The 17,199-nt window shown below is 45.8% G+C and overlaps 1 protein-coding gene across 1 annotated transcript; it reads left to right on the forward strand.

The window, feature by feature from the left end:
* The first annotated feature begins 88 nt into the window (after positions 1 to 88).
* Positions 89 to 1,936, forward strand: MOCS3 (molybdenum cofactor synthesis 3). The gene has a single exon (XM_040347276.1). The coding sequence runs from the start codon at positions 112 to 114 to the stop codon at positions 1,732 to 1,734; it is 1,623 nt and encodes a 540-aa protein (XP_040203210.1). The 5' UTR covers positions 89 to 111; the 3' UTR covers positions 1,735 to 1,936.
* The last annotated feature ends 15,263 nt before the right edge of the window (positions 1,937 to 17,199 follow it).

A 17,199-nucleotide genomic window follows, 5' to 3' on the forward strand; every position in this document is an offset into this window, starting at 1 on the left:
GCAGATGTCACATGTCTGGTGCCGTGCATAGTATACAGTGCTGATACTCAGGCTGTGCTGTAACCAAGCTCCCACCGGCCTCACAGAAACAGGACAGCGAAAGAGGCTGCAATGAGCAGACACCTGGCTTCCTCCTCACACATGGAGAATGCTGAGCTGGAGAGTCTGAGGGAAGAGATCAAGAGGAGAGACCAGGAGATTCATAGCCTGAAGGAACAACTTAGATACAGGTCCTGCCAGCCCCCTGAGGGGTCATCGTCATGCCAGCCCCCTGAGGGGTCATCGTCATGTCAGCCCCCTGAGGGGTCATCGTCAAGCCAGCCCCCTGAGGGGTCATCGTCAAGCCAGCCCCCTGAGGGGTCATCGTCAAGCCAGCCCCCTGAGGGGTCATCGTCAAGCCAGCCCCCTGAGGGGTCATCGTCAAGCCAGCCCCCTGAGGGGTCATCGTCATGCCAGCCCCCTGACGGGTCCTCCTCCCCACCCAGGCTGCGCAGCACCAATGAAGAGCTCCCTGCACTGTCCCGACTCTCCCTGTCCAACCCAGAAATCTTACGCTACAGCCGCCAGTTGGTGCTCCCAGAGTTCGGGGTCAGAGGTCAGCTCCGCCTCTCCCAGTGTTCAGTGCTGGTGGTGGGGTGTGGCGGGCTCGGCTGCCCTCTGGCGCAGTATCTGGCTGCAGCCGGAGTCGGTCGTTTGGGGTTATTGGACTATGACGAGGTGGAGATGAACAACCTCCATAGACAGGTCCTCCATAGTGAGAAGAGGATTGGGATGGCAAAAGCCACTTCCATGGCGACAGCACTGCAGCAGCTAAATTCAAACGTGGAGTACGTCCCATACCAGATGGCGCTGAGTCCTGCCAATGCTGTGCCACTTATCCGCCAATATGATATTGTAGCCGACTGCTCGGACAATGTGCCCACCAGATATCTGATCAGTGACGCCTGTGTGGTTGCGGGAAAGCCGCTTGTATCAGCCAGTGCACTCCGCTGGGAGGGACAATTAACCATATACAACCACCAGGGAGGGCCATGTTACCGATGCCTGTTCCCCATTCCTCCACCTCCAGAAACGGTCACCAATTGTGCCGACGGTGGTGTCCTGGGTGTTGTCCCTGGGATCATGGGGTGTCTACAGGCCCTAGAAGTGATACAATTGGCCTCCGGACTTGATCCTAGCTACAGCAGCACCATGCTAATGTATGACGCACTGGACGGGCGTTTCCGCAACATTAGACTTCGAGGTAAACGGAAAGACTGTGTCACCTGTAGCAGTGAGTCAGAGTCTCGTGTCCTTGAGGACTATGAGGCGTTCTGTGGCTCCTCTGCCTCTGATAAGTGCCGGGCGTTATACTTGCTGAGTGCCGCTGACAGGATGACTGTTCAGGAGTACAAACAACTCCTGGATGATGGTGTGCCTCACCTGCTCATCGATGTCCGACCACAAGCTGAGGTGGACATCTGCCACCTAACACACTCTGTCCACATCCCACTGAGTCAACTTGAAGCTGGAAATGCCGCGGATCTCCTGGGGGAGAGGACGGGGACAGGCGAGTGCGGCAATCACTGGAAGAAACTGATCGTTATCTGCAAACTTGGGAACGATTCGCAGAGAGCCGTGAAAATTCTACAGCGACTTTCTGAAGAAGGTGTTAGCGAGCTTACAGTAAAGGATATTGCAGGGGGCCTGATGGCATGGGCTGAGAAGATCGATCCTGCCTTTCCTAAATATTAGAGAGCATTGGAGGAAGGCTGTCATAAGCTAGAGCACACTGCTCTTACCCTGGATGCGTTTGGGTGGGTGGGGGACTAATTTTGATAAGACAGCTGCTGTTTCCCACCACCTTGTGGTATCTCATGTCACCCACCTAGAGATATTTATGCTTATTGATTAATAAATCTTACCTTAAGAGCACCTGTAGTGTTCTGGAAGTTAATATGCTTTGGGCTGTGATTGAGAACGGTGGGCATTATCCTTTCTTTTGGTTTAGGGGTATTTATTTCTGGTACTTATATAGTGCTGTCAATTTATGCAGTGCTTTACATATTTTGTGTGTGTATGTGTGTGTGTGTGTATATGTATGTATGTATATGTGTGTATATATATATATATATATATATATATATATATATATATATATATATATATATATATATATATATATATATATATATACATACATACATACAATTATTGAACATTCACATCAGTCCCTGCCCTTAAAGTGGAGGTTCACCTAAAAATCAACTTTCTGCCATTAGATCCAGCATACTGCTGACATCTGCAGTATGCTGTTGTTTTTTTGTTTTTTTTTGTACTTATCGTTTATCAGCCGTTGTTATCCGGCTCCAAGCGGGGATTTCTGTGGGGAATAGGCATTCCTAAGCCAAGCGGATTTGATTGACGGGCTGCTAAAGCGTGTCACGCCTTCCGAAAATACCCAAAGTCACATACTAGCATACTAGCGCGAGCTACAGTATGCCTTTATTTTTTGCACCGTACTCACAGTTTAATCCCTTAGTTAAATTTCAGACACCCGCGGGGAATGGGTGTTCCTATGCAGAGGGGAACATGATTGACGGCCGGCTATGGCGCGTCACGCTTCCCGAAAATAGCCGGAGTAGGACTCGGCTCTTCACGGCGCTATACGGCGCCTGCGCACAGACTAGGAGCTGACTGCGCAGGCGCCGTGAAGAGCCAAGTCCTATTTCGGCTATTTTCGGGACGCGTGACGCTCCATAGCCGGCCGTCAATAATTGAATAATGTGTAAGGGGCCGATGCGCTACTGTGAGTATACAGAAGATGATAAAGTGTATAAATTATACCTGGGGCAGCTATATCTAAAAGTGTTCACATGACACACAAAGAAATAAGTAGAGTAAATAAATGATAAGCGCTCCAGATATGTGATGAAAATCACAACAAAGGTAAATAAAAATTAAATTAAATTGTATTTAGCGTACAATACACAAGCAGATCCAAGCGAATGAACAGACTCTAATGAGCTCAGAGTCTGTCCAGAAAATGATGCAAAGGAGCAAGCCTCTGGGTGTAGGGGTGGCTCACCCTCTAAGTGCCCAGATGCATCAAAAACACAGTGATGTGCACAGATAGTGATAAAGATCAAAAATAAAATAAAAATAAAATATTGATATTAAAACAGTCTATATAAGAAAATACAATAGGCTTGTGTGATGAGTGCTTCTGATGAGTGACAAAATCACAGCCAAAGTGTCATACCAAGTGTATGCGCACAGACACCCTCAATGACTGAGTTAGAATCAATATGAGAAAATGTCCGTCAATCATGTTCCCCTCTGCCTAGGAACGCCTACTCCCCGCGGGAGTCTGAAACTTAACTAAGGGATTAAACTGTGAGTACGGTGCAAAAAATTAAGGCATACTGTAGCTCGTGCTAGTATGCTGGATTTTTTTTATTTTTTTAGGGTGAACCCCCGCTTTAAATATTCCCAAACTGGGTCTCTTTTTACGGCCTGCTGCCATTTTGCCCCTCAAGGGAGGAATAAAGCACTTGATGCTATGTTCAGAAGGATCACAAGGTTTAGAAGGTTTCACTTTTACTGTGTGCCCTTCCTCCTCACAATTAGAGCCTGGTACAGATGTATTTATTGTCAATCATACAGTTTTTAGTGTACATAGATTTGCAAAACAATGGGATAAAGGAATATTCCTGAACTTTGTTTTATCTCATGGTTACTGTAATATTGTGTGAATGCATCAATGCAGTGCACGTTATCGCCGCTTGCAGATCTTGGATTCATTAAATGAGTTTACCCAAAAATGATGTTTCAGAATATACAGCCTCCATAACTAAGGTCAATTTCATGCTGAATAAACTAAATTATTAATTTATCTTAAATAGAAAACTATCTTTAGATAGATTTTTACTCCAAAAGCATTTTCATTAAACTTAAAAAATATATATATTTTTTTAATATCCATCTGTCCCTAGCTCACATTCATACATCCACATACTAGGACCAATTTACACAGAAGACAATTCACCTACCAGCATGTCTTTGAATTGTGAGAGGGAACTTAGACACAGGGGGCCGGATTCAGAAAAGAGATACGACGGCGTATCTCCTGATACGCCGTCGTATCTCTGAGTGGGGTCGGACGTATCTATGCGCCTGATTCAGAGAATCAGTTGCGCATAGATATCCCTAAGATCGGACTGGTGTAAGTGTCTTACACCGTCGTATCTTAGGCTGCAATTTCAGGCTGGCCGCTAGGTGGCGCTTCCGTATGTTTACGCAAGGAATATGCTAATTAGGTAGATACGGCGATTCAAAAATGTACGTCCCGCTGGTGCATTTTTTTATGTCATTTACGTTCGGCTTTTTTCGGCGTATAGTTACCCCTGCTATATGAGGCGTAGCTAATGTTAAGTATGGCCGTCGTACCCGCGCCGAGTTTTGAAATTTTGACGTCGTTTGCTTAAGTTGTTCGCGAATACAGATTTACGTTCACGTCGATTCCAATACCTCCTTGCGGCGTACTTTGGCGCAATGCACACAGGGATATTTTACGGACGGCGCATGCGCCATTAAAAAAAAAACGTAAAAAACGCGGGGTCAAGGCAAATTTAAATACAACACACCCCCAACATCCCCATTTGAATTACGCGGCCTTATGCCGCAACACATACGTTACGACGCCGTAAATAAGGGCGCAAGTTCTTTCTGAATGCAGAACTTGCGCCCAAAGTTACAGCGGCGTAACGTATCGGAGATACGTTACGCCAGCAGAAAGATGCGCGCATCTTTCTGAATCTGGCCCAGGGAGAATATGCAAACTGTGTGCAGGTAGTGCCATGGCTTGGATTTGAACTGACAATGCTAGTGCTTCTTGGCAGAAGGCGCTAGCCACTGTGCTTCCCCCTATGTGGGGGCCCCCTTATGTTCTTACCATTCATGGAGGCAAATTGTGGGCTGGTTTAGGTGAATTACACCAACTTGAGTGTGATAGGACACCCTGAGGTTGATTTACTAAAACTGGAGAGTGCAAAATCTTGTGAAGCTGTGAATGGTAGACAATCAGCTTCTAACTTCAGCTTATTTAATTTTGATGAAAGCTTTGATGAATTAAAAAAAAACAGTTTTTAGTAAATCGACCCCCTCTGTGTGGCTGCTGTCTGGTGTTCATGCCGGCCTTTTATTGGGATTCAGCCCCAGTGGGCAATGTTATCGGGATGTATCACATGTCACAGTGCTGACTGTCATGTGGTTCAGTACACCGCCTTGGGCTGCACATAAAGGTTGCTGTGGGCATGAGTGTTCCCTTGTAGATTTATGGTGACATTTGTAAATTGTAAGCGGTGGCTCCGCTATGGGCCAGGATGTCATGGTGGGAGGGAGAAGGTACATGAAAAAGATTCAGAAATGATGCATTATACCTGGGACTTCACTACAGGTGTGTAAATGCACAAATCCACATCCTGTCAAGAGAGAGAAGACAGATCGTGTGTTCCTAGTATATAGGAACAACAATCGATCTCTTCCTCAAGTTGGTCCCACCCCCCCACAGTTAGAAAACACAGTGAGGGAACACATTTAATCCCTTGATCGCCCCTAGTGTTAACCCCTTCCCTGCCTGTGACATTTACACAGTAAGCAGTGCATTTTTATAGCACTGATCGTTGAATAAATGTCAATGGTCCCAAAAATGTGTTAAAAGTATCCGATCTGTCTGCCGCAATGTCGCAGTCCTGATAAAAATCGCAGCCATTACTAGTAAAAAAATAAATAAAAATTACATAAATCTATACCCTTTTTTGTAGACGCTATAACTTTTGCGCAAACCAATCAATATACGCTTACTGCAATTTCTGTTTTCTATTTTTTTATTTACCAAAAATATGTAGTAGAATATATATCGGCCTAAACTGATGAAGAAATTTGTTTTCGTTTTTTTCAAAATTTGGATATTTATAATAGTAAAAAGTAAAAAATAATGTTTTTTTTTTGTTTTTTTTTTTAATTGTCGCTCTTCTTTTGTTTATAGCGCACAAAAAAATTGCAGAGGTGATCAAATACCACTATTTGTGGAGAAAAAAAGGACATACATTTTGTTTAGGTAGAAAGTCGCACGACCGTGCAATTGTCAGTTCAAGTGATGCAGTGCTGTATCGCAAAAAATGGCTTGGTTAGGAAGGGGGTAAATCCTTCGGGGCTGAAGTAGTTAACCTATGTGAGGGCAGGCAGGGTATTGTATATCATCGCTGTATAAATTTTGAATTTTTTGAGATATTGGGCACACAATGGCTAAGTGGTTAACCTGGCAGCACTAGGGTTGTCGGTTCAAATCCCAGCCATAGCACTATGTGCCTGGAGTTTGTATGCAGTTTGTTCTCCCTGTGCCTGCGTGGGTTTCCTTTGAGTACTCCAGTTTCCTCCAAAGACATGCTGGTAGGTGTATTGGCTCCTGTCTAAGTTGGCCCTATGTGTACCCATGAATGTGAATTAGGGACCTTTTAGGTTGTAAGCTCCTTGAGGGCAGGGACTGATGTGAATGCACAATATACAGTATATGTAAAACACTGTGTAAAATTGTTGGTGCTGTGTAAATACCTGTAATAATAATTAAAATATGATTGACAGTAAAACAGAATAAATGAAATTTCTTTCTTCTCTGCTTAATGATTGTGTTTTTCTAGATAGCTGAGTTAATGCTTCATCGCAAATCTGTAGAGCATGGGTGCTAAACCTGTGGCCCTCCAGGTGTTGCTTTACTACAAGTCCCATCATGCCTCAGCCTTTGGGAGTCATGCTTATAACTGTCAGCCTTGTAATGCCTCATGGGACTTGTAGTTCCTCAACAATTGGAGGGCCACAGGTTGAGCAACCATGCTGTAGAGCAGGGATATGCAATCAGCAGACCTCCATCTGTTGCAGAACTGCAAGTCCCATGAGGCATAGCAGGACTCTGGTGCCGTGTACACACAATCGGTTCGTGTGATGAAAATGGTCTGATGGACCGTTTTCATCAGACCAACCGATCTTGTGTGGGCCCCATCGGTGAAAAAACGTAGAACCTGTTTTAAAATTATCTGATGGTTAAAAAAACGATCCTCTGTGGGGAAATCATCGGTTAAAAATCAACGCATGCTCAGAATCAAGTCGACGCATGCTCGGAAGCATTGAACTTCATTTTTCTCAGCACGTCGTTGTGTTTTACGTCACCGCGTTCCGACACGATCGTTTTTTTAACTGATGGTGTGTAGGCAAGACTGATGAAAGTCAGCTTTATCGGATTTTCAACGGATGAACCGATCGTGTGTACAGGTCATGACACCCCGAGGCATTATGGTACTTGTAATTTTGCAACAGCTGGAGGTCCACTAATTGCATATCCCTGCTGCAGAGGATGCCCAGTGTTTTTTGTTTTTTTTGCCCTGGTTCACACTGGGTACGATTTGAGATGCGATTTGACATGTCAAATCGCATCTCAAATCGGCGGCAATTGTCGGCAATGGCACTGTCCTAATCAGTGCGACGCCGCATCTGCGATTTCAAAAAGTAGTTCCTGTACTACTTTTTGCGATTTCGGGCCGCGATTTACATTAAATTGCGGCCGAAATCGCGGCTAAATCGCAGCCGCGAAATCGCTGTAAAATCGCACATTTTGCCGCGATTTTGAATTCGCAGCAGTGTGAACCTAGGCTTTTACTTATTTTTACTTTGTTGTCGGGGTCTGCGGGCGGGGGGTTTATAAAAATCTGGATGCCCCCCTTTAAGAAGGGGGCCCTCATATCCCGGCCCCCCCTTATGTGAATGGGTAGGGGTACCCCTATCCACCTCAAAAATGCAGTGAAATGTAAACAAATCCCAGAAACTGTTTTCTATAAGTATTCATATATCTGAATATGTGCAGTTTGCTAACCTGCAGATTATTGTCCGGCATGACATTCGCTTTGAAATAAACATAACTATGACAGGTTTCAGATGCCTAGGAGATAAATTGACCTGGTTCTGCTCCCTGTACTTCTAGGGCGGTAGTGTTTGGGCTCAAAACGCTATGAATTTACTGAGGGACGTAAATTTGTCCATATTCTGGCTGGGCTATTATTATTTTATGAGTTATGAAACATGCTGACGTATTAGGCCCCATACTCACGAGCAAACATGTCTGCTGAAACTGGCCCGCAGGCCAGTTTCAGCAGACATGTTTGGTCGTGTGTGGGCGCGAGCGGGCCGAATTCCAGCAAACATTTGCCCGCCGGGCCTTTTCCCAGCAGACAAATATTCCTGGACTTGTTTTAAAACAGCCCGCTGGAATTCAGCCCGCTCGGACATGTACGGTCGTCAGTACAGACCTACCGTACATGTCCAGCCGCCCGCCGTGCCTCGCATGCGTCGAATGACTTCGACGCATGCGTGGAAGCATTTTAAAGGCGGGCCGCCCACGTCGCCGCGTCATTGTCGCGGCGACACCGCGTCATCGACGCGGCGACACCGCGGACACGCCCCGCGTATTGTTTACGCGCGGACTTCTGTACGATGGTGTGTACAACCATCGTACAGAAGCCCTCTGGCAGACATGTATGGTGAAAACGGTCCGACGGACCGCTTTCACCATACATGTTTGTCCGTGTGTACCCGGCCTTAGGGTTATAACTGCTAACCTGTCTGCAGTTATGTGTATTGGCTATCCGCTCCAACTGAGCTATTTACCACAGGTATCTGTTCGTTCTCTGGGTTGCTCAGCTTGCGAGGGTGACAGTTTTGTTAAGTTTTCCAGACTTAAAGGGTCACTAAAGGAAAAAAAAATGTTTTGCTGAAATGAGTGTTTACAGGGTATAGAGACATAAAAGTTAACTGATTCCTTTTAAAAATGATTAAAAATAGATTAAATTCTATCATATAATGTGCCTCTAGTTTCACTTTCGGTTTTAAACTGGTTTCATGTTTATGTGAAGTAAAGAGACCCACAGAACAAAAACAAACACATCCAGGGCAGTGTTTTGTTTTAAATTAATCTGATTGGTTCTGAGGAGTTTTAGACACACAGTAATGAAAGCTTAGACCACCGTGAGAAGCTCCTATGAGTTTTTTCATAAGGAGCCAGACAAGCAGGAAGTGTGGAGATCACAGCAGAATTACAGCTACTTCAAAGCAAAAACTAACAATGAGGACATGAAACCAGGACTGCAGTAAGGTAAAGGAAGCTATTTAGCTAAAAAAAAAAATTCCTTTAGTGATCCTTTAATTGTGGATTGGGTAATGGAAAAATTTGCATATCTGATACAATGTATTGATAAGGTCCTGGCATCAGTTAACAGTTTGGGCTAGATTCAGATAGGTTACGCCGATCTAAAGATCCGCTAACCTATCTGATTTACGTTACGCCGCCGCAAGTTTTTGAGGCAAGTGCTTTATTCAGAAAGCACTTGCCTGTAAACTTGCAGCTGCGTATCGTAAATCCCCCGGCGGAATTTAAATTCCGCGGCTAGGGGGCCTGTAAAATTTTAATCAGGCTCGTCCCCGCGCTGAACGAATTGCGCATGCGCAGTCCGTAAAATTTCCCAGCTTGCATTGCTCTAAATGACGTCGCTGGTTTCGACGTGCCATACTTAACATAGGATATGCCGCATATAGCAGGGGTAACTATACGCCGGAAAAAGCTGAACGCAAACGGCGTAAAAAAAAAGCGCCGGGCGGTCGTTCATATCTGAATCGACGTAACTCCTCATTTGCATATTCCTCGCGTATACAAACGGAAGTGCCACCTAGCGGCCAGCGTGAGATTGCAGCCTAAGATCCGACGGTGTAAGTCACTTACACCTGTTGGATCTTAGGGAGATCTATGCGTAACCTGATTCTATGAATCAGGCGCATAGATACGATGGCCAGACTCAGACTCAGAGATACGACGGCGTATCGCGAGATACGCCATCGTATCTTCTTTCTGAATCCGGGCCTTTGTGTTTTCTATACAGTGAAGGAAGGAGGGGGGGGGGATTAGAGTTGCTGGTTCTCTGGTTTTTAAAAACTAATTTAGAAGCTAATAAAGTTTAATGGCTGAACGTGAACAAAATGACTGCTACACACTTACATCTATTTGTGAACCCAGTATGCATGACCATTACAAGGGGCGAGAAGAGCTACAGATGTGCACAGCGCAGGATCAAATGAGTTCTCAGGTGAGGACACCTTTTTTATCTTAACCACTTGCTTACTGGACACTTAAACCCCCTTCCTGCCCAGGCCAATTGTCAACTTTCAGCGCTGTCATTCTTTGAATGACAATTGGACGGTCATGCTACACCAGGGGTGCCCAACCAGTGGCCTGAAGGAGGGACAGGAAATGACGGGAAATTTTAGTAATGAGACAGGTTATCGAAAATAGAAAAAAAAAAAAAGATTTGCCTTTAGTTCTACTTTAAAGAGATCCTGTTGCTAAATTATTAATTTTAACAACAATCTTGCAATAAGGTTATGTATTCATTTCACTTATTTTATGCATATGTTATCTATTTAAAAAGGCCTCCTTTAACCATTTTCACCCCCTTCCTGCCCAGGCCAATTTTCAGCTTTCAGCACTGTCACGCTTTGAATGACAATTGCGTTGTTGTGCGACGTGGCTCCCAAACAACATTTTAGTCCTTTTTTTCCCCACAAATAGAGCTTTCTTTTGGTGGTATTTGATCATCTCTGCGTTTTTTTTTTTGCGCTGTTAACAAAAAAAGGCTAACAATTTAAAAAAGAAAAACACTATTTTTTTACTTTTTGCTATAATAAATATCCCATTTAAAAAAAAAAAAAAAGATGTTTTTCCTCAGTTTAGGCCAAATGTATTCTTCTAAATATTTTTGGTAAAAAAAATCGCAATAAGTGTATAGTGATTGGTTTGCGCAAAAGTTATAGCGTTTACAAAATAGAGGATGGATTTATGAAATTTGTTTATTTTTTACTAGTAATGGCAGTTATCTGCAATTTTTGTCAGGACTGCGATATTGCGGCGGGCAGTTCGGACACATTTCACACCTTTTTTCGGACCATTCACTTTTATACAGCGAACAGTGCTATAAATGTGACTGGCAGGGAAGGGGTTAACACTAAGGGGCGATTAACCACTTAAGGACCACCCCATGTACATATACGTCCACAATATGGCACGTACAGGCACATGGGCGTATAGGTACGTCCTCGCCTATTAGCGGGTGGGGGGTCCGATCGGGACCCCCCCCGCTACATGCGGAGGTCGGGTCCGCTCGGGGAGCGATCCGGGACCACGGCGCGGCTATTTGTTTATAGCCGCTCCGTCGCGATCGCTCCCCGGAGCTGAAGAACGAGGAGAGCCGTGTGTAAACACGGCTTCCCCGTCCTTCACTATGGCGGCGCATCGATCGCGTCATTCCCTTTATAGGGAAGACACGATCAATGATGTCATTCCTACAGCCACACCCCCAAACAGTTGTAAACACATACTAGGTGCACCCTAACTCCTACAGCGCCACCTGTGGTTAACTCCCAAACTGCAACTGTCATTTTCACAATAAAGAATGCAATTTAAATGCATTTTTTGCTGTGAAAATGACAATGGTCCCAAAAATGTGTCAAAATTGTCCGAAGTGTCCGCCATAATGTCGCAGTCACGAAAAAAATTGCTGATCGCCGCCATTAGTAGTAAAAAAAAAATAAAAAATAAAAATGCAATAAAACTATCCCTTATTTTGTAAACACTATAAATTTTGCGCAAACCAAGCGATAAACGCTTATTGCGATTTTTGTTACTAAAAATAGGTAGAAGAATACGTATCGGCCTAAACTGAGGAAAAAAAATGTTTTTATATATGTTTTTGGGGGATATTTATTACAGCAAAAAGTAAAAAATATTGCTTTTTTTTCAAAATTGTCGCTCTATTTTTGTTTATAGCGCAAAAACTAAAAACCGCAGATGTGATCAAATACCACCAAAAGAAAGCTCTATTTGTGGGGAAAAAAGGACGCCAATTTTGTTTGGGAGCCACGTCGCACGACCGCGCAATTGTCTGTTAAAGCGACGCAGTCCCGAACTGTAAAAACACCTTGGGTCTTTAGGCTGCATATTGGTCCGGGGCTTAAGTGGTTAAGGGGTTAAATGTGTTCCCTAGGGAGCGACTCTAACTGTGGGGGGAGGGGACTGACTGGGGAAGGTGACCAATCAGTGTCCCTATGTACAAGGGACACACCATCGGCCTCCTCCCTGACAGGACGTGGATCTCTGTGTTTACACACAGAGATCCACGTCCCTGGCTCTGTAACTGCTGATCGCGAGTACTTGGCAAACATCGCGGCCTGCCAGGCTCGCGCATCAGCACCCCACATGCGCCCCCTAGCGGCCAGGAGGTCCGAGGACGTCATATGACGTCCACCCAGGATGGCAGAAACTTTGTCAAAAGAGCACTTTGGGAAAACTCATGCAGAAAAGTGCCCCAGACTTATAGCCCAGATACTCTTCTACCCAAGGTAATTGCTGTAAGAAATGCTGTTTTCCAGATTAGATAACAGATTTCAGACAGATGAAAAGATACCATCAATGCCTGGAGAATTTAGCAAGTCCCAAATCTGAAAGAAAAGTCTTAATGGAATTACAAATTCGAAGAACCAGTTTAACAGCTGGTTCACCCACTTGAATTCCATATTATCAATATCTGTACTTTGAGAGCGTCACGTATAAATGGGAATCAATAAATGAAGGTGCAGAGTCTAAGGAAGGCCATAGATTATGCATTTTTTTTTCCTTTCACCATGAGTGGAAGGAAAGAAAATTGCTAGATTTCCTCATCAACACAGTGTTGATGGGGAATTACCTCCTGCAGCGTTATTGTGTTCTGCTTACGAGAAACCTGTGGAACCTTTCCTGATGGCAAAACACAAAGATTAGGCTGAGGTGCACTTTGTCACAGGAGCAGAATGCAGGCTGAGGTGCACTGGGTCACAGGAGCAGAATGCAGGCTGAGGTGCATGGGTCACAGGAGCAGAATGCAGGCTGAGGTGCACGGGTCACCGGAGCAGAATGCAGGCTGAGGTGCACTTTGTCACAGGAGCAGAATGCAGGCTGAGGTGCACTGGGTCACAGGAGCAGAATGCAGGCTGAGGTTCACTGGGTCACAGGAGCAGAATGCAGGCTGAGGTGCACTGGGTCACAGGAGCAGAATGCAGGCTGAGGTGCACTGGGTTACAGGAGCAGAATGCAGGCTGAGGTGCACTGGGTCACAGGAGCAGAATGCAGGCTGAGGTGCACTGGGTCACAGGAGCAGAATGCAGGCTGAGGTGCACTGGGTCACAGGAGCAGAATGCAGGCTGAGGTGCACTGGGTCACAGGAGCAGAATGCAGGCTGAGGTGCACTGGATCACAGGAGCAGAATGCAGGCTGAGGTGCATGGGTCACAGGAGCAGAATGCAGGCTGAGGTGCACGGGTCACCGGAGCAGAATGCAGGCTGAGGTGCACTTTGTCACAGGAGCAGAATGCAGGCTGAGGTGCACGGGGTCACAGGAGCAGAATGCAGGCTGAGGTGCACGGGTCACAGGAGCAGAATGCAGGCTGAGGTGCACGGGTCACCGGAGCAGAATGCAGGCTGAGGTGCACAGGGTCACAGGAGCAGAATGCAGGCTGAGGTGCACGGGTCACAGAAGCAGAATGCAGGCTGAGGTGCACTGGGTCACAGGAGCAGAATGCAGGCTGAGGTGCACTGGGTCACAGGAGCAGAATGCAGGCTGAGGTGCACGGGTCACAGGAGCAGAATGCAGGCTGAGGTGCACTGGGTCACAGGAGCAGAATGCAGGCTGAGGTGCACTGGGTCACTGGAGCAGAATGCAGGCTGAGGTGCACTGGGTCACAGGAGCAGAATGCAGGCTGAGGTGCATGGGTCACAGGAGCAGAATGCAAGCTGAGGTGCACAGGTCACAGGAGCAGAATGCAGGCTGAGGTGCACGGGTCACAAGAGCAGAATGCAGGCTGAGGTGCACTGGGTCACAGGAGCAGAATGCAGGCTGAGGTGCACGGGTCACAGAAGCAGAATGCAGGCTGAGGTGCACTGGGTCACAGGAGCAGAATGCAGGCTGAGGTGCACTGGGTCACAGGAGCAGAATGCAGGCTGAGGTGCACTGGATCACAGGAGCAGAATGCAGGCTGAGGTGCATGGGTCACAGGAGCAGAATGCAGGCTGAGGTGCACGGGTCACCGGAGCAGAATGCAGGCTGAGGTGCACTTTGTCACAGGAGCAGAATGCAGGCTGAGGTGCACGGGGTCACAGGAGCAGAATGCAGGCTGAGGTGCACGGGTCACAGGAGCAGAATGCAGGCTGAGGTGCACGGGTCACCGGAGCAGAATGCAGGCTGAGGTGCACAGGGTCACAGGAGCAGAATGCAGGCTGAGGTGCACGGGTCACAGAAGCAGAATGCAGGCTGAGGTGCACTGGGTCACAGGAGCAGAATGCAGGCTGAGGTGCACTGGGTCACAGGAGCAGAATGCAGGCTGAGGTGCACGGGTCACAGGAGCAGAATGCAGGCTGAGGTGCACTGGGTCACAGGAGCAGAATGCAGGCTGAGGTGCACTGGGTCACTGGAGCAGAATGCAGGCTGAGGTGCACTGGGTCACAGGAGCAGAATGCAGGCTGAGGTGCATGGGTCACAGGAGCAGAATGCAAGCTGAGGTGCACAGGTCACAGGAGCAGAATGCAGGCTGAGGTGCACGGGTCACAAGAGCAGAATGCAGGCTGAGGTGCACTGGGTCACAGGAGCAGAATGCAGGCTGAGGTGCACGGGTCACAGGAGCAGAATGCAGGCTGAGGTGCACTGGGTCACCGGAGCAGAATGCAGGCTGAGGTGCACTGGGTCACAGTTGCTGGGTAAGGGTTGAAGTGCTAAGTCACATTAGGACACGTAATGCAGGACTACTGAGGATCATTAGGAACTTTCAAGGGAATTGGTGCTAGGCCTCATGCACGCTTGATATGTGGCCAACTCTTCTAGATGACTTTCCTCCTAGCAGCAGCGTTTTGGCAGAAAAAATCGCGCTTATAAACGTGGGCATTAATCCATTTCAATGGCATTAATAATAATTTATTTTGGCCATTGAAATGAATTGAAGGTCAAGCGCTAAACATACCTACACCACATGTTAAAACTAATTTAGCTGCCTAAATTCTACTGTTCCTGGATGCATTGGCAGTGGGTTTTTTTTCTTTCTGCCTCTGAACGCCTATCAATGTGGAATTGTTCTGTCCTGAGCTCAGGAATGTACAGTGCCTTGAAAAAGTATTCATACCCCTTAAAAATGTTCACGTTTTGTCATATTATAGCCAAAAACATAATTGTACCTTATTGGGATTATATGTGATAGACCAACACAAAGCGGAACATAATTGTGAAGTGGAAGGAAAATGATAAATGGTTTTCCAAACTATTTACAAATAAATATCTGAAAAGTGTGGCGTGCATTTATATTCAGCCCCCCTTTACTCTGATACCCCTAACTAAAATCTAGTGGAACCAATTACCTCCAGAAGTCACCTAATTAGTAAATAGAGTCCACCTGTCTGTAATGTATTCTCAGTATAAATACAGCTGTTCTGTGAAGCCCTCAGAGGTTTGATCGAGAACCTCAGTGAACAAAAAGCATCATAAAGACCAAGGAACACACCAGACAGGTCAGGGATAACGTTGTGGAGAAGTTTAAAGCAGGGTTAGGTTATAAAAAAATATCCCAAGCTTTGAACATCTCACAGAGCACTGTTCAATCCATTATCTGAAAATGGAAAGAGTATAGCACAACTGCGAACCTACCAAGACACGGCCGTCCACCTAAACTGACAGGCCGGGTAAGGAGAGCATTAATCAGAAAAGCAGCCAAGAGGCCCATGGTAACTGTGGGGGAGCTGCAGAGATCCACAGCTCAGGAGGGAGAATCTGTCCACAGGACAACTATTAGTTGTGCACTCCACAAATCTGGCCTTTATGGAAGAGTGGCAAGAAGAAAGACATTGTTAAAGAAAGCCATAAGTCCTGTTTGCAGTTTTCCTGAAGCCATGTGGGGGACACAGCAAACATGGAAGAAGGTGCTCTGGTCAGAAGAGACCAAAATTGAACTTTTTGGCCTAAAAGCAAAACGCTATGTGTGGTGGAAAACTAAGGGCCCTTTCACACTGGTGCGTTTTTGCGGTAAAAATAGCGCTATTAAAACGCCCCCCATGCCCCTCTCCATTGAAATGAATTAAAATCGCGGTGTTTTACCGCGATTTTAACGCTCCATGTTTACCGCGTTTTTACAGCGTTTTTTAATTAATTTCAATGGAGGGGGCATGGGGAGCGTTTTATGGGCGTTTTAATAGCGCAATTTTTACCGAGAAAATGCGGCAAAAACGCGGGGAAAACGCACCCGTGTGAAAGGGCCCTAACACCATACATCACCCTGAACACACCATCCCCACATCTAACTCCCCCTTATTCTGAGAGGCTAGGATCACAGCAACCTTATTAGTGGCTGATAAATTAGGCAGATAATTGAAATAGTGAAGAAGATTTTTGCTAACAAGCTATTTACGGGCTTACGAGAGGCTTTATGAATGTCTATGTAACTTGATATAAAAATCTGTAACCGTTCGTTCATAAGGGGCACACGTCGTCTCTTGGTGTTAACTAGGACAGAGTGTCTTTTTGCTGGCAAAAATAAAAGTTTATTCATTCTAGAGTCTGTTTCCCAGAACTCAAAGAGCTTTTGCTGCAACAAAAGCTGCAGCTAGCAAAATGTCGGTGGCAAGTTCCTTCCGGCTTGCGACTGCTGTATGTGGTGACATCATATTAGACGCCGCCCTGCGTGTTTCATCATACGTTTGACATCGTCAGGGGCTAGTCACTGTATAATCATGTATTTCTGATATATCTGCACTTAGTATGAATTATATGGAGTAGGTTTGTATCTTTTGACCTGTGCCAGCAGCTGTCTCTTTTCTTTCTTTTCTTTTCTTTTTTTATCTAGTGTGGATTTTCACATGGTTATATAATGTTTTATTGCTACCCCTTTAACCTTGAAGGCATTTCCCAATAACAATGTAAAATTGAAACAGGAAGTGAAAGGAAATCCTTCCAACAATGAAATTACTTTTCTTTATTAGAGGAAAGACCTACAGCATCATTTTATTGCTGCGCTCCAACTGAAAAGGTCCCTCTCACTTCCTCTTACAGTAACA

Source organism: Rana temporaria, chromosome 1, assembly GCF_905171775.1.
Source record: "Rana temporaria chromosome 1, aRanTem1.1, whole genome shotgun sequence".
Taxonomy (NCBI): Eukaryota; Metazoa; Chordata; class Amphibia; order Anura; family Ranidae; genus Rana; species Rana temporaria.

What these genes read in the sequence shown, in the direction of transcription:
- MOCS3 (XM_040347276.1), top strand. Translation starts at nt 112, where the DNA reads ATGAGCAGACACCTGGCTTCCTCCTCACACATGGAGAATGCTGAGCTG.